Raw genomic sequence first — 21,758 nt, 5'->3', positions numbered from 1 at the left:
TTGTGGTAAAATGAGCAACCTTGATTGAACCACAGCAATAGACACATACAGTAGTTAGATTAGGGTGTCTCTGCTAGTGTCAATCAAAATTGAGTGTATTAGCATAAAGCATAGTATTTTTTCTGGTAAATGTGTCACTTGTTTGACTCCTCAGCAATGTTAAGTATGTTTGCATTTGCGCTAATCTGCTACAATCAGGCTCATCTCCTTGGCAGCATTTTTGTCATAATTATCATCAAGGGTCCATTGGAGTTGCTGCAGTGTTGTCGTTGTGTGCTTAAGAATATTTCCATGAGGGATTTGTTGTTTTGGGATTATTTATTTTTATTATTTTTGGGTTCACGAGACGTGCCAATACACGAGATTGGGTCTCTGAGGATGAGACAAGCTTTTACCATTACTTTGAAGAAAAGTACAATAAAAAAAGTACAATAAAAAATATATATGACAATTTGGGATTTTCCAATATTGGCTTTTTTGATGAAAACTGATATGTCGATATTGTCCAACTCTCAATTTCTGATACAGATATCAGCCGATACTGATACCGATATATGTAACACAACATATCTCCTATGGTGGAATGAGCACGTGCTGTATACAGCATTTTTGAAAATATTGTGTTTTTTGACAAATCTGATACCGATATTAACCGTTCTCGCATTTTTCAGGCTAATAATTATAGATACCGATAATTATTGGACATCCCTAATGACAATATATTGCAATCAACTAATTTAATTTATACTAAATTACACATATACATGGACCCAAATATTCCAATTGCATTCGGTTTATTTGCTCAAACGGAAAGAATGTAACCTTTGTATACACCTCATTCCGAAAGAAAAGTGCCAATCCGAATGAATATATAATGGGATTCACAGGGGTGGAATATTCCTTTCCCCAATCCGATTGAGGTATCTTGTACCCGCTCAAACGGAAAGTTCTTCTTTGTGGTGTTTTTCTTCTGTTGTTTATTGGCGGTTGGCAAGCAGCTTTCGTGTGCATTAGCGCCACCTGTGGAACAGAATCTAAACCCTTCTATACACCTTCACAAGTCCAGTTTTATTAAAAAAGAAAATATATATCTATATAAAACATGTCACGAGTTTAATTATAAAATTTTAGCAAGATTGAATTATATATTTTCCTGTTTAAATTTATCTTGGTGCGTTCTTTCAGCACATGCTCAGATATGACGTAACACTCAAGTCGAGACGTTTTTCAGTTTTAAAAATGGAGGCGAGCAATTGGCACTGGACTGCTGCGGAAAGTTTGTTTTTGATCCAAACTAATTTCAAGACTGGATGAACGAAAAACTGGCAATACGGAGTTATTCCAACAAGTGAAAGAAAAATTCGGGAAAGTCGGTATCATGTGATGTTGGTGTTTACGCTTTACTGCGCATGCCCCATTGACTATTCTGGTTGATTATAGCGGCACATGTAGACATGCGATTGGAATATTCCTTTCCATGTGTACCATTGTTTTGGGAAAGGTCATTCGGAAAGAGAAAAACTCCTCATGTAAACGTGGCTAGTGAGACTTTATGACCAACAAAAGGGCTCACTCCATTCATGCCGTTGTCCTATGGAACAAACATGCCAAGGTACCAATGCACAAACAGACAAGAGACGAGGAAAACAGACACACATGCAATATATTAAGGCTGGCAGAATTATCCAGTTCATTTTCATTTTTTTGTGTGATTAATTAATGAATTATTATTTCAGGCCCATGAGGAATTTTTTTAATGTTTGTCTTACGAGCTTATGTGACACACTTAGTCGCTATCTGTTAGCTATGTAAGTGAGCTCCCCTGCCGTGCATTTTGTAGGATTCTCTTTTGCTCTCCGACTGGTGTTTCCAGTAAAACAGCTCAACCAGAGCGCAGCGACAAGCTTGTGTTTGCAGGACGACTTCCTGCTGTCAAATGACCTCTGCAAAGCTACTTCTACACGTCGTTTGTTATCGCCAAGCGAGCGAGCGAGTGTGCGGGCGGTAATAAAGATTGTCATCCTTTCAGGATTACTTTAATTGCCGGGCACATTTACCTTGAGGCCGTCAGTGTTGAATTTATTTAGGTGTGTTTAAATGAGATACAGTCTCTGGTTGTTGCCTGATTAAAAAACAAAACAAAATGGCATCTATATGGCCATGCTTGTATTGTCTGGAGATGACATAGTCCTGCTTGTACAGGCCAAGGGGCTCGGAGCTGAGCAGAATGCAGTGTCGTAATTGCTGTCCCCGGGATGGTGGTAAATAGGAGGCGGGGGTTAGTCAACACAATGAGCTGCAAAGACTCTTCAGCTGTATATTGTAGAGGGCAGATTGCATGCGGTCCCTGATAAGCGACGTGCACCCCCCTCGCTGCACAATACCAAGTCATGTGCTTCTGCTGTAATGTCCTGTTCAATAATTATATCCATTTAATAATGTAAATAGGGTCAAATGATCACCACCATAAAACTGTATGGCTCATAACACATAAAACACATGGCTCAAATCTTGGCTATAATGTTGTGTATAATGTTTACTTGAGGAATAGTACTCCGTTTGTGTCTCCTAGCAAGAGGTTGCTCGCCATGGGTGGCTCCAGGAACTATATGTCTTTTTTGCAGATTCACACTGCGCTTTCAAAAATTTAACAATGTAGAACTTGATTACAAACAAGATATAACATATTTAGGGAATGTCATCTTGAGAAAATAAAATTTTTTGTACAATGTCTTATCACTTCCGCATTCTTCCCCCATGAAGGGCCTACTATGTTGATTGTGAAGTCGATAGACCTCCCTCTCCGAGTACATTATCTGTCCTTTCTGGTTTACCATGACACCGCAACAAATCTCATCAACTTAGTGACGGTGCGCCATGTTGGTGAGAAAATGAGGCGACTCTGTGTGAAGCCAGAGTTTGCTATGTGTGTGTCAACAGAAACCCGAGCTGCCTTTTTTTTCTCTGCAGGCTGTGTGGTGTTTTAGTACGTACTTCAGCAGACAGTCATCATGTTTAATCCACAATCATGTTGTGACTTTTACCTGAAGAGGAAGAGTTGTCAGCACGGATTGTATTGATTATTTTCACGGAATTGCGAGCACTTATCAATATAATGTATTCTTTGCGCTGACTACTGTAGTATTTTTCTAACAACACAACAACACATTAGCTTGGTATTCAATTGAAAACTGGTCCTGCCTCTTGAATGCTGACTGGCTTGTACACATGTTGCTTGTAGTGGAAATCAGAGTGTAGTATGCATGTTGTACAAGTCTAGAGGAGGGCGAGAGGACTCTCCGCCACCGCTATGATCAATTCTTTAAAAGAGTGTCAGACCATCCTTCCATTTATTTATTTTTATTTAGCCGTATTTACCACTGCTTCAGTCATAGTGATGTGGGAAAAGATCCCTCACCAGCTGGACCAAAGTCAGCTACGCGGATCACTACACTACCAGGGGATCACGTCAGTGTACAATGGGCCTAATTGGCTATGAAACTGTGTGTGTGTGTGTGTGTGTGTGGATGGGTAAAATGAAGCTTTTTGGTTTGTGTCAAAGGAACTGTAAGCCATTCTGATGCTTCAAAATCTTATTTAATAACAACACGGGTGTTGGTTTTGTGCTGTCACAGTGTTATTGTACATGTGTGCTTTTATTTTGAAGGTGTAACTTTACAAGCTACAGGAAGCGGTGCTCCTGTAGCTGAGGTTGCTGAGGTTGTGAATATAAAGCGCGCACTGAGGAATACGCCTTGTCGTCTGATCGAAGTCACACACAAACAAAATACATCAGGTTTCATTTTGCTGTATGATACACATAGGCTAATTAAAAAAAAACATTTGTGTTGTTTCACGGTCTCCCGACTATGTGGGCACAGATTTTAAACATAACATGTAGAGTTAAATCTCACCGTATTGTAGCAGTAGCCATGTGACCCAGACCATTTAAAGGCTCAGGATACCTTTGCAGGTGTTTATGAGGGTGTGACACCATGACTTTACAAGATTGAAATTTTCTGAGACACTGCATTTTGGGTTTTTATTATCTATAAGCCACAATCATAATCATTTCAAGAAATAAATGTCTCACTCTGTGTAATGAATCTGTATAATATATGGGTTTCACATTTGAGGTTCTCATCGGGAGTGACCAGGATGGATAGGATCATGAACAAGTACACCAGATGGAATCAGAGAGGCCAGACTGAGATGGTTGGGACATGTCCAGAGGGGAGAGAGTGAATATATTGGTAGAAGGATGTTGCCAGGTAGGAGGCGTAGAGGAAGACCAGGAAGAGGAGGTTTATGGATGTAGTGAAGGAGGACATGAGAGAGACAGATGCAGGGTTGAATGGAGGAGATTGATTTGCTGTGGCGACCCCTGAAGGGAAAAAAAGCCCAAAGAGAAAGAAGACATTCTGAAATGAGTGACCAAAAATATCGAACTTTTTCATATTATTCTATTTTTTTATATAAACCAGAAATGACTGCAGGAAGTGTGCAAAAGCTTAATGTTTTCTTACATTTTCTTCCTTGACTTTCCCTCTGTTATACCCTCGTTGGTGAAGACAAAAGTCCAATTTCTGCCGTCGTGCCTTTTTTTTTTTTTTTTTTTGAAGGACTCTTAATGATATGTTGGAAGACTGTCAACTCCCGAAGCTGTGACAGGGACAGCTGCGATGGCCGCCCAGGGAAATGATGCTGCACTAGCACTGACATGCAGTAATCACTTTCAGAGGTGACTCTCCCTGGCAAAGGACCTACTTGATTAATTTGCCGACCTCAGCTAGATCTAGAATGGGAAAACGGCACCTTGAAGATCGGCCTCCTGAGAAAGCGACAAGGATATGGCTTTTCTCATTGCCACCACTTTCTTCCCCCAGGCTATATAGCGGATTTAATGTGTTTGTGTGTGTGGAAGTTAGCCTTACTGAGGTTTTTATTAGGGTGGTCCTCTGTTGGTTCTTGATACTAAAGTAAACTTTCCCTGTATGTTGGCAAAAATCAACTACCATTACGTCTTATCTCACTGGGCCCCGTTTTCAAATGCCATTTGAAGATAATGAACACCTTCTGACATTGTGTTCTGAATGCCAGAGGACGGCCTTTCGTTTGCTAGTTATCCTGTTGTTGCACAGTAAGTCAATTACCAAACAATCCCCTTCCATGGATCTATTCCTGCAAATGGGAAGCTGCAGCGTCAGGGAGGTTTAATGACTCTTAACTCAATATGCCACCAATTTTGGGATTGAGAGTCCTGAATGGTTGCAGAGTTGACCCTGACAAGGAGAATGTGGGCTTCCAGGCTCGACAAATGGATTCATGCGATATTAGGATTGATACGGGTTTTGTTAGATCCGTGCTCTTTAATTTGTCTTTCAAACTCCGCTGATTCGCTCACTTTGCGACATAAATCATCTCTGCACCGTATATGTTCACCGCGCCTACGCTCTGCTGCACGATCAGAATAACCGGAGAGATACTGCTACCGCTACTACAGAGCATTCCCTCCTAATTAGCAGCGGTTACACTGTTTATATTTGAAACTCTGATCGCCTCACAGTCAAAACAACCCGGAGAGCCTTGAAGAGCCTGTTCCCCGTTTGCCCCGCAATCAATGGCATCTGCTTCAGGCCCTTCCAAGTGGGAGTCAAATACCAAATATCAATCTGAAGCCCTTTTTGAAGGCCGAAGTGGCCACCATATTTTGCAAATGCCGGTCCCTACTCTGCATAATTGGCTTTTTAGGATGTTGCAAGATTGCCTCGAGCCTATTTATGACCACCAAATGGGATAAAAATCTATCACCATCACTTCTTAGCCCACCACTTCATGGAGGGCAGGCTTTGCTACACTTCTTAAATAAAGCCTGGAGCCCTGCCAACTTTCAGTCAGTCAGCTACAGTGGTGGGAGCTGCACGTTTGATTATGTTCTTCAGTGAATAAGCAAAGCTCACATCATATCACAAGCTCTTAGCATATTGGCATACATATAGACCTGTTACAATAACACATTTTACAGCTCCAAATTATTCTCAATAAGCAATAAGTTATCTGCAATATTTTTTGAGACCATTTTTCCATTATTGTCATGAGAGTTGGTTGGCACGGTGGTGGAGTGGTTAACGCGCAGACCTCACAGCTAGGAGTCCAGGGTTCAATCTCCAGGGTCGAACCTCGGCCATCTCTGTGTGGAGTTTGCATGTTCTCCCCATGCATGCCTCCGGGTACTCCGGTTTCCTCCCACATTCCAAAAACATGCTAGGTTAATTAGCCACTCCAAATTGTCCATAGGTATGAATGTGAGTGTGAATGGTTGTTTGTCTATATGTGCCCTGTGATTGGCCGGCGACCAGTTCAGGGTGTACCCCGCCTCTCGCCCGAAGACAGCTGGGATAGGCTCCGGCACCCTCGCAACCCTCGTGAGGAAAAGCGGTAGAAAATGAATGAATGAATGAATGTCATGAGAGTTTGAAGCACTAAATAGTACTCATGTAAGTGTACTTGCGTCAACTCTACTTTGGAAGCAGAGTAACAGGGCTCACAATTACCAACCCCATTGAAATCGTGCAAGGCCACCACTACATCACACAGCAACGCAACAGGTTGATAACAACAAACAAGACACGACCACCGAATAATGCAGAACAATAACCAACAACTACTCTATGTGAGCTCTAAACGTATGACTTCACAGTCAGCAAAGCATGCTAGTAGAGCTTGCTAACGGCACTTTTCACTACCCAAATCCCAGCATCATGGCTTCTATCTAACACACTTCCTTGTTGGGACTTCATGAGACTTAAGATTGTTCCAAATCGTCACAATCAAATGGGAGCTTTTAGTGTGTATCCGGTGGAAGCCCACCCCTTGTTTCAACACATCAAATCTAGAGTGTGCTTGCTTTTTCCCTTTTTAGATGTGTTCTCACCAACGGCATCTTATGGCCTCACAGTTTGATGTCGCAGCCTTTTATCTGGGAGAGAGACACTCTTTCGTCAACGTTATTGTTGTGTCGAACGGAGTCCTGCACATGCATGTAAACACAGTTTGGTGTCATTTCCTACAATCTGTTGAATCCAATACAAGCTTGAGTGATTAATGAATTACTATATGATGTTGTTTCTACTGGTAAACATTGAGTGGAAAAAGTCCAAATGTCAATACTTGAGAGACTCCATTGCAGTATCTTTGTTGGTGCTGTTCTCGTAATGTTTACTACATGATATCTAGTTGAAGCTTACTGTAGAAATACTGAGTCAGTGGCCCAGTGAACGGCTGTATTTTTATATTGCAGATTAATTTAATCCCTGAGATACGGTCCCAGTGCCTCAGCCTTATAGCGGCTCTACTTTTGAGAATATCTCGAGTGAGTTTATGACCACATCGCTGCATTATGATTGCCAGTTTGTTATTTTTAATCTGTCAAGCGCCGTCACAGAATGTCACAGAAGCTCTGGACGAAGTAGAAATCTACCTAAGGCGCTTCATTATCCTCGGCGTTTTAGATAATACGTTCTGTTCCAGTAATTGTTGCATAAATACTCTGCTTGTAGACAACCGCTTGTGCCAAGTCAAAGTGCAGAATGACGCCATTGTTTGCAAAGCTTTTCCTCCTAATTAAATAGACCGTGGGAGGCAAAATATGATACAAACCATCCATTGCCAGAACTTCAGAAGTTTTTTCCATGTTTATGTTTTAGGGTTCAACATTTAGACTTATTGGCAAAATTAGCTACTGAGGGACTGTCAAACTGAGGCAAACCGCTGCGGTGGGCCCCCTTTTTAAGAAGGATGACCGGAGGGTGTGTTCCAACTACAGGGTGATTGCACTCCGTACGAGGTACGACCATTAGTAGTACAGTAAACCTCGGATATATCGGATTCAATTGTTCCCACTGGTTTTGTCCGATATAAGCGAAATCCGTTATATGCGTATACCGGAAAATGTCCGTTTTACGCATATATCGGATTTATATCCGGTATATGCGTAAATCGGATTTTATCCGTTATAAAAAGGCACTTCCTTGACTATGTTTCCAATGTACCTGGACGCGCAGGCAACGCTGCAAACGCTGCAAATGACGTCGTATAGCGGCCTGTCACGATTCGGCGAATCGGAGCGCCACGATGCGGCCATCCGATATATGCGAGGGAAATTTAATGGAAATGCATTGGAACGGGACTGGAGATTTTGTCCGAAATAGGCGAAATCCGTTATAAAAAAATTCGATATATGCAATTAATTTTTATTGGAAATGCATTACAGAAAAATTGGTTCTTTTTTTATCTGTCCGTTGTGAGCGAATTTTCGATATATCAGAGTCCGATATATCCGAGGTTTACTGTATAAAGTCTTCCAAACAAGCCAAGTTGGGCACCGTGGCAGACTTTGATACATAAGATGAATGAAATGCTGTTGTCTTGAAAAGAAGGAATATTTAGTATGTGGGGAAGTATTTACTCGGCGGACCAATCTCATAATAAACACTAAACTAGTTGAAATAGCGATAAACACCGGCGGAGGTTGGCGGAACCTCGGAGCATGAATGGAAGCTATCAGGGTTGGCTTGGTTTAGCATGCTAGTGTGGTTGCGTGTGTGACTCGGAATGGGATGAATATATCTTCACCGCTTTAATGTAAGGAGCGTCTTACAATGCCCGATAAAAGGGTTGCTGGTTCTGTTTGAGGACGGGAAGTATGTTTATTCTAGTACCCAGCTATTCTCAACACAAAGAGGACATATTATCAGTCTTCAAAATAAAAGTATTGTTTGCTATCTAACTGAGTAAACAAAATTTTCAATGGAATTGCATGGGTGACTACATCTTCCTTAATCACAAGCACAGGCATTACAGTTTGTAGCAATGTGTGCTGAAAAGTTTTTCAATTTCTCAATTTTATGGGCTAATAACTATAAAAGCAATCTTCACTCGCTAAATATACTGCAAAAAAGGTCAGTAAGGATAATTCATAATGCTGCCTACAGAGAACATACTAACTCATGAAGTATTGGCCATGGCAAATCTAGTAAGTAGATACTGTGCTGTGGAAAAAGTCATTAAGATTATTGATATTGATAATTAAGTCTGCATAACCACATTTTTTGCATCTTGATTTTCCCAGAAGCCAAATATTGAAATATGTGTCAACATCATATTTGACTATGTGCATATACAGTTCTGCAGTGTCCTCAAGTAAAAAGCTTAACTGGGTCAGACCTTACTCCTAGACACAAGCTCATGTTTGTCCTTGAGGGTTAAGAATTGTCTTTCCACGCTGTTTTTTCCCACCCTCAACTGCCCCTCCCCCTCGCTATGTTGTCTGCCCTCCACTCTCCAAATATTAACAAGGGTCATTTGGATGCCCTACATTGCTGGGTAGTTTGGATGATGTCAGCTGCCCTGCTGGTTTGGAGCTGAGTAAAACCAAATGAAATGAAATGAAATAACGTAAATGATTCCAGGGTTCTCAGGCTGCAATCTGTCAATAAAAGAACCGAGTCGTCAAGGAACGTATGCTCTGTTCGGGCAACCAGTTCCACATACTGTTTAGCTGTCTGATAACCGAGACAGTGTACATAAAGCGAGGCATGTTTTGGTGAAAATCTTTTGATGAAAACTGAATCACTTTGGAAAAACCGAGGTTCCACTGTATTGTGGTTTGCATGGTTTTGTCATCGTTCTCTTGGGTGGCCGTCAACCAGTTAGCTATTTACGTCTTTCTCTGTCATTATATTACTCAGTGATGACTCACTGCTGATTCACGCTATCAATGGGGGGCCTTTATGCACGTCTTAACGAAGCAGACTGTTTTCAGTCAGGTACTATGTCTCATAGCCTTATGTCTTCTAGCGCTCTATAAGATTTGTTGCTGAGGAGAGAAAAAACATGACACTTTCCCTGCTCCATCGTCCAACCATCGTAGGGGGAAAAGCCACTCATCTTAAGCACAATTGCTCTTTTCACCGCAGCGTTTAAAAGCTATCCAATTTACTTTTGTCTCCGGCTAATTCCTTCAGCTGCTCTGCATACCCACTCCCACAAAGCCTTTGTATCCGTGACCCCGTCGACCTGATGTTCCCACCATGGCCCCAGCAGGCACGGCCCCCTCACCGCACCGCGGCGTACCGAGAATAGAAACATGTAACACCTTCGACCTGGTGGTTGTGGGGGTTGTAGAGCCTGAGCAGATACTGAGCTTTTACTCTGAGAATGATGTGACTTCTCCTGCCGCAGTGTGGTGGGCTCCAGCACCGCTTTTTACTTTAGCCTCATCAAAGCTGTCTCCCCTGCCGTGTGATCAGATTACATCCGAGAGCATATTCCATCCAGCGTTGGCCCAAAAGCCTCTTAAGCATTTAGATGAGACTGGATTAGATTTGCTTTATTGTCATTGCACGATACCATGAAACACAGTCTAACCTGGTGCACAGGGCCTTTTCAGCACGCAGACGTGAATTATTAATGAATAACAGCAATATATGGTCAAATGAGTATGTATAAGTACGTATACCGTAAACATCTGCCAAAGCTATGTCGATGAAACAGTTGGCCCTCGCAATATTGAAGTTTGATTATCGCTCAAAGATCAGGTCGATCAGGTCAGAAGATGACACTTGTAAAAAGTTGCATCAAACTATGTACACCTGTGGTTTTCACAAATGACTTATCAATAAATTGGTAACTTGGTAATGGTTTTATTTCATTTGAACATGCATCAGATTACAATTGAATGCATCACATAATCAGTTCACAGTTCCACATGTCCAAAAGGAGTAGGAAGAAGCAAAGCTTATTAAATCCTACCCCTCCATCTGGTACTTTTACAATCAGTAACTGTTACATTTGTTCACTTCCTGCTTTCCATAATACAATTTAAGGTTGTTTTTTTTTAAAGTAATGGTAAATTAATTAATCATTATTACTTAATTGACCCCTGTTTTGTGGTAAAAACAGTTATTCTCCCATTATGTGTGGAAGTGGTACTTTTTTGGCATCCTGAAGATGATAAAAAATAAATCAAGGCTAACTGGTTCGCTTTCTAGCTTGTTGGCTCGCTAACCCGCTCGGCAGCTCAGTCCCATTCATTCATTCATCCATTCATTCATTTTCTACCGCTTTTTCCTCACAAGGGTCGCAGGGGTTGCTGGAGCCTATCCCAGCTGTCTTTGGGCGAGAGGCAAGGTACACCCTGGACTGGTGGCCAGGCAATCACAGGGCACATATAGACAAACAACCATTCACACTCACATTCATACCTATGGACAATTTGGAGTGGCCAATTAACCTAGCATGTTTTTGGAATGTGGGAGGAAACCGGAGTAACCGGCGAAAACCCACACATGCACGGGGAGAACATGCAAACATGCAATTCCGAGGGTGGAATTGAACCCTGGTCTCCTAGCTGTGAGGTCTGCCCTGAGTCCGATTTCATGTGCAAAAGTACTTTTTTTTCCATTTGTATCGTAAAGCTGCTCTTAATTCCCGTGCAAGAAAGTTTTTCTTTCGTCATGCATTTACTCATCAACAAGCGGTCATAAGAGTGGAAGTCTGCTGTGGGAGCGTTGGGAGAGTTGGCACAGTGGTGACAACACTAGTTAGCAGATGCATGGCACCGGGTGAAGTAGAATTCCGGGAGCTGGTCTCTTGATTCCTGTGTTGACACACAGGAATGCAGGCCCCACCTACTGATACTACTATCAGTGAAAGACACACACACACACACAACAGCTTGTAAATAAGATGGCAATGAAATAATGATGTTGTTCTGTCTGCTTTGTGTTACTATAATTACTGAATTTGTTTCCCTGCAGATGTTCCTGACTGTTTACCTCAGTAACAACGACCAACATTTTACTGAGGTTCCCATCACCCCGGACACGGTATGTCGCGACGTTGTGGACCTGTGCAAGGAGCCAGGAGAGGCCGACTGCCACCTGTCGGAAATGTGGCGTGGATCTGGTGAGTGACATCAGAACCAATGCCGGAGGCATGCAGCTTTCCTGAAATGGCGCATAAATGGAGATCAGCTGTTTATCCTGCAAAGCAATTTATTTTGAAAGGGCTCTTGACGGTCTCAAATGCAAATTGAGCCCGTAATCCCTCTGACAAACTCAAGCACCCAGACCCGTCTCATGTGTTTTTTTTTTTCTGATATTGAGGACGCGCCGACATCGGGAACTCAAGGAAGGAGCTGCGTCTCTGTTTCCACGGAGACGCTGGCTACTACAGTGAAGAAAAGTGCCAATTATTGTGTTTGAGTACTCGCATAAGTGGCGTGAAGAGAGGCTGCTCGGAAGCCTTTTTCGCAATGCAGAGTGAGCTTGTTAAGATGTATGGCCTGTAGCCTCCTTTGTCTGATAATATTTCATGGACGTCTGCCTGACTGCGACGTGCAAGTCCATTTATATCAGGGGTCTCAAACTCAATTTACTTGGGGGGCCACTGGAGCTAAGGTCTTGGTGAGACTGGGCCGCATCAGGTTTTCCAAAAAAAAAAAAAAAGCATTTATTAAAAACAGAAAAATGAATAAACTTTGCTTTGGTTCCGATTTTCTACAAGAAAAGCTCTGATAAAACATTCCACTGTTCTCAAATATCTTAATTTTTATTTTTCTGCACAAAATAAGATGAAAAATAAATAAACAAATCAAGAATATAGAAAATCAATCAGTAATAAATAAATATAATAATAATAATAATAATAAAACGGCAAATAATAAAAACTTAAACCACATATAGTTGGTGGGTAGACAAATTATTTTTTTAATTAAAATGAACAAAGCATTATTAGAGCCCTGTAGACATGACAAAACACGACTATAGTCACATTTATACTCTTTTTATTTACAACATATTGCACAACTGCAGGGTCTTGAGACACATGCTAACTCGCAAACTAGAGAGCTAGCGACCTAAACGGTAGCCTTCAAGTTATTTCCTTTAAACTTAAATAACCAAAAACTTACCACTTCCACACGGACAGGGAGGATAACTATTAACAGTTATTTAACCTTTAACATGAACATTAATCAAAAGTAATAATTTTTTCTGGGTGCATGATACCATACAGCATCCATATCAAACTTGCGCGGGCCGCACTAACATTAAACTTTCATATCAAGGTGGGGGCCTCAAACTAGTGTCCTGCGGGCCGTGTGTTTGAGACCCCTGATTTATATGACGGAGCAGCCTGAATGAATTGCTTCCTGAATGGATAATGATTATTTGGCTGGAAATCAGCATGAATAATTGACAGTTCATCAAATCTCTAGAGGTCATGCAGATTGATAGCTATGCTAATGATAATCTATACGAAGCCCCCGCGAACTCCTAACACTCTCATGTTGTGTCCGCAGAGCGAGCTGTAGGCGACGGCGAGAGGATGCTGGATGTGCTTCAACGATGGGGGCAACACAGACCAGAGGTGCGCTTTTTCCTGCGTCACAACCGAGCCCCAAGCAGGGATTCGGGTAAGTCTAATGCAGCTGAGAATGTCCCACGCCCCCCCACCCCTCTACACAGCACAAGAGGCCTTATTGAGTGCCAGGTGTCCCAGTTGAGTCGTCATAAGCTCGTTACATTTCTCTTTTCTTAAGATCACAGAAAATGCAAGTATTTTTGGTTGTGTGCGATCCTCTCAGTGCCTCGGTTGCGTAACTAAGCCCCTTTTTGCCCCTCACAGCTTGAGTCTGGCCGAGAGATTAGAGGCTTGTTTTCCCTTCCTGTTATCTTAGCCCCTCTTATTTTCCCACAGCAGGTTCGCCACTCCTCTCTGCCTTTGTGGCACAATGGCATAATGCTTGTGTTATTTTTAAAAGTAACCGTTTTAGCGTTTCATGTAGCTCTGTATTATAGTCACCGAAACTAGAAATGGGTGCGGCCCACGAGGGTTGCTCACAAAATGCTTACTGGCCTACCTAAAGTGGAGCCCCGGTGATTTACATACCCTTCACAATAAGGCAAATGTAGAATGAATGTATGAAGTATCCTAGAAATGTGTTCATCTATTAAATAACTAAGGATTCAACCGACAACCTCAGGTTAGGAGACCATTCGGCGACCTGACCCCGGCCATCTTGGACAGAATAAGTAGAATACCGCATGTAATGTTAGCTCCGTTTTTGCTGACAAGGGTTTCAGGTATGCTGGAGCCTATACCAGCTGACTTGGTGCGAGAGGCGCGGTACACCCTGGACTGGTGGCCAGCCAATCACAGGGCACATATAGACAAACAACCATTCACACTCACATTCATACCTATGGACAATTTGGAGTGGCCAATTAACCTAGCATGTTTTTGGAATGCAAACAACCATTCATATCTGTGGACAATTTAGAGTCGTCAGTTAACCTAGCATGCGTGTTTTTGGCATGTAGGCGGAAGCTAGGGTACCCGGAGAAAACCCACGCACATACGGGGAATGTCATGTTAGATGTAAAAGTGATTTTTTCAGCTTCTTTGTGGAGGTGGGGCTACTACTGAGCGGATACAGAGTACTTGCGGTTTACCCCCCTTAAGTCAGCATATGCTAACATGATGAAGGCTCAGAAGGGATGGCTTCTGAGGTGAATGTGAATTTTGTTTTTAAACAGAATGAACAAGTTGAGTGCATGAACGCACGAGCTGGTTGCACAACAATCGCGTTTGTTGGAAAGTAGTGACGAGGGAGAAAAGGGGAACACAACCAACTTGTATGTGCACCTTAAACGCAACCATCCTTTTTGCTTTTCCCAACCACGGAAAGAAAAGTACCACTGGAGGTGCAGAAGAGCCTTCGTTCTGACATCCGGGCGCTTACTGAGGCGTTTGGTCGGCAATGTAAAGATAAAAAAATAACGTCACATGGTGCGCTCACAGACTTGTGTCAATCATTATGTTGCAAAAGAAATGCAACCTTTTAATACGGTACAGTAGCCTACATTTTAGGCCATATCATTCTTGAAACAATGTTGATGATATTGATTATCAGCCATAATTAGTAGCAAGGGGCCTGCATGGCGGTTGAGTGGTTAGCGCACAGACCTCACAGCGAGGAGACTAGGGTTCAATTCCACCCTTGGCCATCTCTGTGTGGAGTTTGCATGTTCGCCCCGTGCATGAGTGGGTTTTCTCCGGGTACTCCGGTTTCCTCCCACATTCCAAAAACATGCTAGGTTAATTGGTGACTCCAAATTGTCCATAGGTATGAATGTGAGTGTGAATGGTTGTTTGTCTATATGTGCCATTGTGATTGGCTGGCCACCAGTCCAAGATGTACCCCGCCTCTTGCCCGAAGACAGCTGGGATAGGCTCCAGCACCCCCGTGACCCTTGTGAGGATAAGCGTAGAAAATGAATGAATTAGTATCACAATTATCAAGCAGCAAGTAACAGAAAATGTCATCTTTAATTATGATTAATGTGTTTGTATGACAAACCCAGCCAATTAGTGCAATTACTTGCCAACACATTTTGCTTAACGGCAGCCATTTTTTTCAACCAATCCTGCTCAAATTTGACACACGTGCATGTCAGTCCCCCGAAGAGGGGTACTAAACTACACAGTGATTCGACTCAACGCCCCAAAGTTCTAGTGGGTGTTTTGTTGAGTGCAGATTGCAGCGTTTTTTTTGGCACATTTTCCCCCCATTTGTGTGCACAAATACATTTGTTTTTTTACAATCAGTTTGTGTTCTACAGCTTCCCCGTCTCTAAGAATGCTTTGCAATGAAGTGCAGATTTCAAAATGTCTTATTTCCCTTGTGAAATGTCTTGTGTGTAGCAGGCCGCCTATTTAACATCCATACATAATTGCAGGCTAAGGGTCATGTAAATCCATTATGCAAGCACAAGGGGTTTGGTCATGGGGCGGGGCTTTATGGGATCTAGACAGGCACAAATGTATTCATGTAGGCGTACGTACGCTTGCGGGACCCTCCCCACATGGCGCTTGGTTATGTATGAAGTCAAATCTTGAGATTATGTTACAAGGCACAAAGAATGCTGTTGTTTCCCTGAAGAGCAGCAGCAGCATCAGCAGGTCGCCTTTACCTCGCTTTACACAGGAAGAGGCGTGCATGTCAAGGGGAGAAGTTACGGCAGTCTGCTACTCGGCCGCATGTCTGACCGGGTGTTGCATGGTGTCTCTTCCTTAGGTGGGTCCAGAGGCTCGGAGGCAAAAAGGAATGGGGTGAAGGGCCCACCAGACAGAAGAATGGAGAATGGGGTGAGTACCTTAAATCTCTCTCGGCACTGTTTAATTATTATTATTAGCTGGGATAGGCTCCAGCATACCCGCGACCCTAGTGAGAATAAGCGTCATAGTTCATGTCCTGAACTCCTGCTTCCATGCCAGAGCAGAATTGTGCGGACCGGACTATACTCTGCTGGCTACAGATACGTAGTGCGCCCCCATTTCTATAATTAACCGTCAATCAATTCCACAGAATTCTTTCCAGTCAATGAAGTGATATTAAAGTACTTTGTCCCTCATTAAAACTACGGTATGTTCACTGCTTAATGAGACCTAATGATGACTTACAAAGTATGTGACCCACTATTTTGTTTCCCTACTCAGCACAATAAGGGAAGCATTTCATTCAGCTTCCTCTCCACAGTATATACATGCAAATGAGTTACTAGCAAACAGGGCATACATACAAAGACTTTATTGTTTGTTTAGGTAGTTGAGCTGAAGTGAATAGCTTTGTTTTCAATGTACACGTATATGACTCATTTTGTCCATCCAATCCCATGCAGGTGGCACCACCCAGGATGGACATGACTTTGGCCGAGCTACAGGAGATGGCTGCCAGGCAGCAGCAGCAGATCGAAGCTCAGCAGCAACTCCTGGCTTCCAAGGTACAGAAAGAGAGAGAGAGAGAGAGAAAGAGAGAGAGGGGCGGGAGAGGAAGATGAAAGTCCAGACAGCAGCTGCTAGAGATGATTGGATACGCAGGATGAAGAGTTGAAATGGTGGTGATAAAAGTAACAATAATGAAAGGAGATTAAAGGAGGGCCGGCGTTTAAAGGAAAACACATCGGAAATTGTCTACTTGCCGCGGTACGGAGCTTGCGAAAGAGCGGTGAGATGATGGCTGCAGGTGAATTGTTTGGAATTTGAGAAGCCTGAGACATTCTCACGGTGCATTTTAAACCTCTACAGGAAGGAATACAATATAAGACAAAATATTACATGTACTGTGCTCTATCCACATACAGTGGAACCTTGGTTAGCATCATTCATCTTTTCAGGAAGATGGTAATGGTAATGGTTTTATTTCATTTGAACATGCATCAGATTACAATTGAATGCATCACTTAATCAGTTCACAGTTCCACATGTCCAAAAGGAGTAGGAAGAAGCAAAGCTTATTAAATCCTACCCCTCCATCTGGTACTTTTACAATTAGTAACTGTGACATTTGTTCACTTCCTGCTTTTCTAATATAGTTTAAGGTTTTTTTTATTTTAAATTTAAAATGTGTATTTTTTATCACTATAATAATTAATATAATTATACAATATATAATATACAATAATGCATGAAATCCAACATCAAGAGGTTGCCTACAGCCAGGAGACATCAGTGGGAACATTTAGGATTCATTCATTCATTTATTTTATACCGCTTATCCTCACGAGGGTTGTGGGGGTGGGGGTGCTGGAGCCTATCCCAGCTGTCTTTTGGGAGAGAGGCGGGGTACACCCTGGACTGGTGGCCAGCCAATCACAGGGCACATATAGACAAACAACCATTCACACTCACATTCATACCTATGGACAATTTGGAGTGGCCAATTAACCTAGCATGTTTTTGGAATGCAAACAACCATTCATATCTGTGGACAATTTAGAGTCGTCAGTTAACCTAGCATGCGTGTTTTTGGCATGTAGGCGGAAGCTAGGGTACCCGGAGAAAACCCACGCACATACGGGGAATGTCATGTTAGATGTAAAAGTGATTTTTTCAGCTTCTTTGTGGAGGCGGGGCTACTACTGAGCGGATACAGAGTACTTGCGGTTTACCCCCCTTAAGTCAGCATATGCTAACATGATGAAGGCTCAGAAGGGATGGCTTCTGAGGTGAATGTGAATTTTGTTTTTAAACAGAATGAACAAGTTGAGTGCATGAACGCACGAGCTGGTTGCACAACAATCGCGTTTGTTGGAAAGTAGTGACGAGGGAGAAAAGGGGAACACAACCAACTTGTATGTGCACCTTAAACGCAACCATCCTTTTTGCTTTTCCCAACCACGGAAAGAAAAGTACCACTGGAGGTGTCTATACTGGAGGTATAGACAAACAACCATTCACACTCACATTCATACCTATGGACAATTTGGAGTGGCCAATTAACCTAGCATGTTTTTGGAATGTGGGAGGAAACCGGAGTACCCGGAGAAAACCCACGCATGCACAGGGAGAACATGTCAACGCCTCACCGAGGGTGGGATTGAACTCTGGTCTCCTAGGTGTGACGTCTGCGCGCTAACCACTCGACCGCCTTGCAGCCAACGTTTAAGATAGATTTGTAAAAATAAATATATATATATAATATTTACACTGGGCAGACTTGCGTTATCTGTGCATGAGGCATGGAACGTACTGTACCTTGAAGCCCTCGTGAGCGCTGACACGTGTTAAGTAAACCAACAATGACACTCCAGCACACATGTCCCTCAAACAGCGTCTCAGGACCTTGCGTTCCCTTTCTTGTCCCTTCAGGAGCAGCGCCTGCGCTACCTGAAGCAGCAGGAGCAGCGGCAGCAGCAGCAGGCCTCTGAGCAGGAGAGGTTGCAGCGTCTCCGCGACAACATCGACAACCAGGAGAGTCGCCTTAAGAAGGTCCGAGCCCTCAAGGGTCAAGTGGAGCAGAAACGTCTCAGCAATGGCAAACTTGGTAAGCACGCCGTCCTGGGAATATTAACTGCTGAAGTTTGTTACGTATACATGTACGGAATACAGTGGAAGCTCCCAAGTGCCTCTGGTGGAATTTTCTCATTGGAAATAATTTGTAATTGGAATTGATCTGTTCCAGGGTCAAGCTGTTGCCAGTATAAAAACTTCAGTACAATATATAGAGACTGAACAACGTACTTCATATCTCACAACGGTCAACCTTCTTTACACTTTACCTGCAGTGGAAGAGATCGAGCAGATGAACAACCTTTTCCAGCAGAAGCAGCGAGAGCTAGTGATGGCTGCCACCAAAGTGGAGGAGCTCAACCGACAGCTGGACTTACTGAAAAACGGCAAAATGGAAAGCCTCCACGACAACCAGGGCTCTGTGGCTGAGCTCGACCGCCTCTACAAGGAGTTACAGGTGCGTCACGTGCACTGTATGGGGGGCAGCGCCCTATTTCCAGTCGGTGAGCTTTCGGTTTCTGTTCTTCTGTGTGGTAGATGAGGAATAAGCTCAACCAGGACCAAAACTCCAAACTGCAGCAGCAGAGAGAGAACCTGAACAAGCGCAACATGGAGGTGGCCGCCATGGATAAGAGGATCGGTGAGCTGCGCGATAGGCTGTGGAAGAAGAAGGCGGCGCTGCAGCAGAAGGAGAACTTGCCTGTAAGAATCTCTCACACACACACGTTCTATTCACATAAAACCACCTGAGTGGGGTTTACACTTGCACGCATTTGGAGCCCGCATTGTTCCGGAATTAGCATCGGCAGTACGTCTCATTTATTTATTTATTTTATAAGCGTAAAGACTAGTTCGCACACTGTTTCGTGACCGCAAATGGCGTGTGTTGGCACACAGTACGCACAACACACATTAGCCACGTTTACATGAGGAGTTTTTCTCTTTCCGAATGGAATCTTTTTCCGAAAGCAATGGTATACATGGAAAGGAATATTCCAATCACGTGTCTACATGCGGCGTTATAATCAACCACAATAGTCAATGGGGCATGCCCAGTAAAACGTAAATATCAATGTCACGTGATACCGACTTCCTCGAGTTTTTCTTTCACTTGTTGGAATAACTCCGTATTGCCAGTTTTTCCTTCGTCCAGTCTTGAAATTTAATTTCGATCAAAAACAAACTTTCCGCAGCAGTCCAGTGCCGATTGCTCGCCTCCATTTTTTTAAATCGAAGAACATCTCGAGCTGCGTGTTAAATCATATCTCAGCACCCGGGAACAGGAAAAGATAAAGTTCAATCTTGCTAATATTTTATAATTAAACTCGGGACATGTTTTATATAGATATATATTTTCTTTTTTAATAAAACTGGACTTGTGAATGGCGTATAGAAGGGTTTAGATTCTGTTCCACAGATGGCGCTAATGCACATGAAAGCTGCTTGCCAACCACCAATAAACAACAGAAGAAGAAAAACACCACGAAGAAGAACGCAGTATGACAACTTTCCGTTTGAGCGGGTACAAGATACCTCAATCGGATTGGGGAAAGGAATATTCCACCCATATATTCATTCGGATTGGCACTTTTTTTTTCGGAATGAGGTGTATACAAAGGTTACATTCTTTCCGTTTGAGCAAATAACCCGAATGGAATTGGAATATTTGGGTCCATGTAAACGTGGCTATTGATCTCGCATGGGTATGCATTGTCATCACCACTTCCCGCATCCCAGTCCTGGCATCATTTGGTCCGCTGTGTCCCCATGTGACTCCATGCAGTAGCAGGTATCACCCCTTGAGAACGCGCAAAGAGCAGGAAGGCGGCAATAAACGAGAAAAAAAGAGGCAGCTGATAATGTCAGAGAGGTAATTGCTAGTCGACTAGCAGAATTGGCTTTGGAAAAATTCTGATTAGAAGGAAGATCCACGATCAGTTCTGAAGTCAACCCATTCATGCCAATGAGACGCTGATGCAGGTTTAGATGTGACCGCATTGTCTGCACATACTCTAGGTCCCGGTCCGTTCACTTTACATTCAGTACTAGTTAACGGAAATGATGCATGCCACAAAGTCATGCACCGTTTACACATACGTTGCACCTTTTTACCACCAATTTCGTCATTGGCGCTCCAAATTGAACACCACTGCAGGCGTAAAAGTGCATGAAAGTGTCAACACCCCTTTACTGTTCATGCTCATGGAGGTTATTGCCGACCATAGCTTTGATTATAGCTCCGCCTAGTGGATGAAAAGCTGACATAAACCCGCCCCATGCCTCAGACCCCCCCCCCCCCCCCCTCAGAGGTGCCCAGTGCCAATTTAAGGCTTCATACACTTTCTGCGTTTCCTCCCTTACCTCACAGTCTATGCTGCATTATAGTGTTGCAATCTCAGGTTTGCTGAGCCGCACGCTTTCGAGTCCCATTTGGCAGAACCAACTGCTGTAACATGTGAGCGGACTTCCAAGTGCAGGGCTGACATTGCAGACAGGCCATAATGTCAGGGGAGATGCTATCTTCTCTACTTGAAAGAAAACAGGAAAGGGGCAGAGAGCGGCTGTTTTCTTAAAGGCACACCGTCATCGGGTTAAAAATGTAAACAATATGCCTAGCTTGATTTTTGAGAGAGAGCATGGACGCGCGTGTACGCAACATGATGTTTTATATCTATTTCCTGTGAAAAATGATAATGGATTTTCATGTTATGACGCTTATTCCTGCAATTCAAAGCTTTTAGAATGCAGAATGGATAACATCTCAAAGCAGTGCTTCTCAACTGGTTTGGGAATGTTTCATCTCAAATGTTTCACATATTTTATATTTCACTAAAAAGAGTTGTTGGGATTTGAAGTAGCATAAAATAAATAAAATACAACAAATTGAATTAACATTTCAGGAG

The 21,758-nt window shown here is 42.9% G+C and overlaps 1 protein-coding gene across 2 annotated transcripts in view; it reads left to right on the top strand.

Annotated features, from left to right (window-relative positions):
- Nucleotides 1-21,758, top strand: part of tp53bp2a (tumor protein p53 binding protein, 2a) — a 42,082-nt gene that overhangs the window by 769 nt on the left and 19,555 nt on the right. For both annotated transcript variants that reach the window (XM_058058475.1, XM_058058468.1), the window contains exons 3-9: nucleotides 11,820-11,967; nucleotides 13,364-13,477; nucleotides 16,142-16,212; nucleotides 16,746-16,847; nucleotides 18,715-18,889; nucleotides 19,131-19,312; nucleotides 19,393-19,557. In XM_058058475.1, the coding sequence (XP_057914458.1) occupies nucleotides 11,820-11,967; nucleotides 13,364-13,477; nucleotides 16,142-16,212; nucleotides 16,746-16,847; nucleotides 18,715-18,889; nucleotides 19,131-19,312; nucleotides 19,393-19,557 (957 nt within the window). The remainder of the gene's footprint in view (nucleotides 1-11,819; nucleotides 11,968-13,363; nucleotides 13,478-16,141; nucleotides 16,213-16,745; nucleotides 16,848-18,714; nucleotides 18,890-19,130; nucleotides 19,313-19,392; nucleotides 19,558-21,758) is intronic.

The sequence above is a fragment of the Doryrhamphus excisus genome, chromosome 2 (genome assembly GCF_030265055.1).
Source record: "Doryrhamphus excisus isolate RoL2022-K1 chromosome 2, RoL_Dexc_1.0, whole genome shotgun sequence".
In the NCBI taxonomy this organism is placed as follows: Eukaryota; Metazoa; Chordata; class Actinopteri; order Syngnathiformes; family Syngnathidae; genus Doryrhamphus; species Doryrhamphus excisus.
The sequence above is the reverse complement of the archived record's forward strand: the minus strand, read 5'-3'. Positions and strand labels throughout refer to the sequence as shown.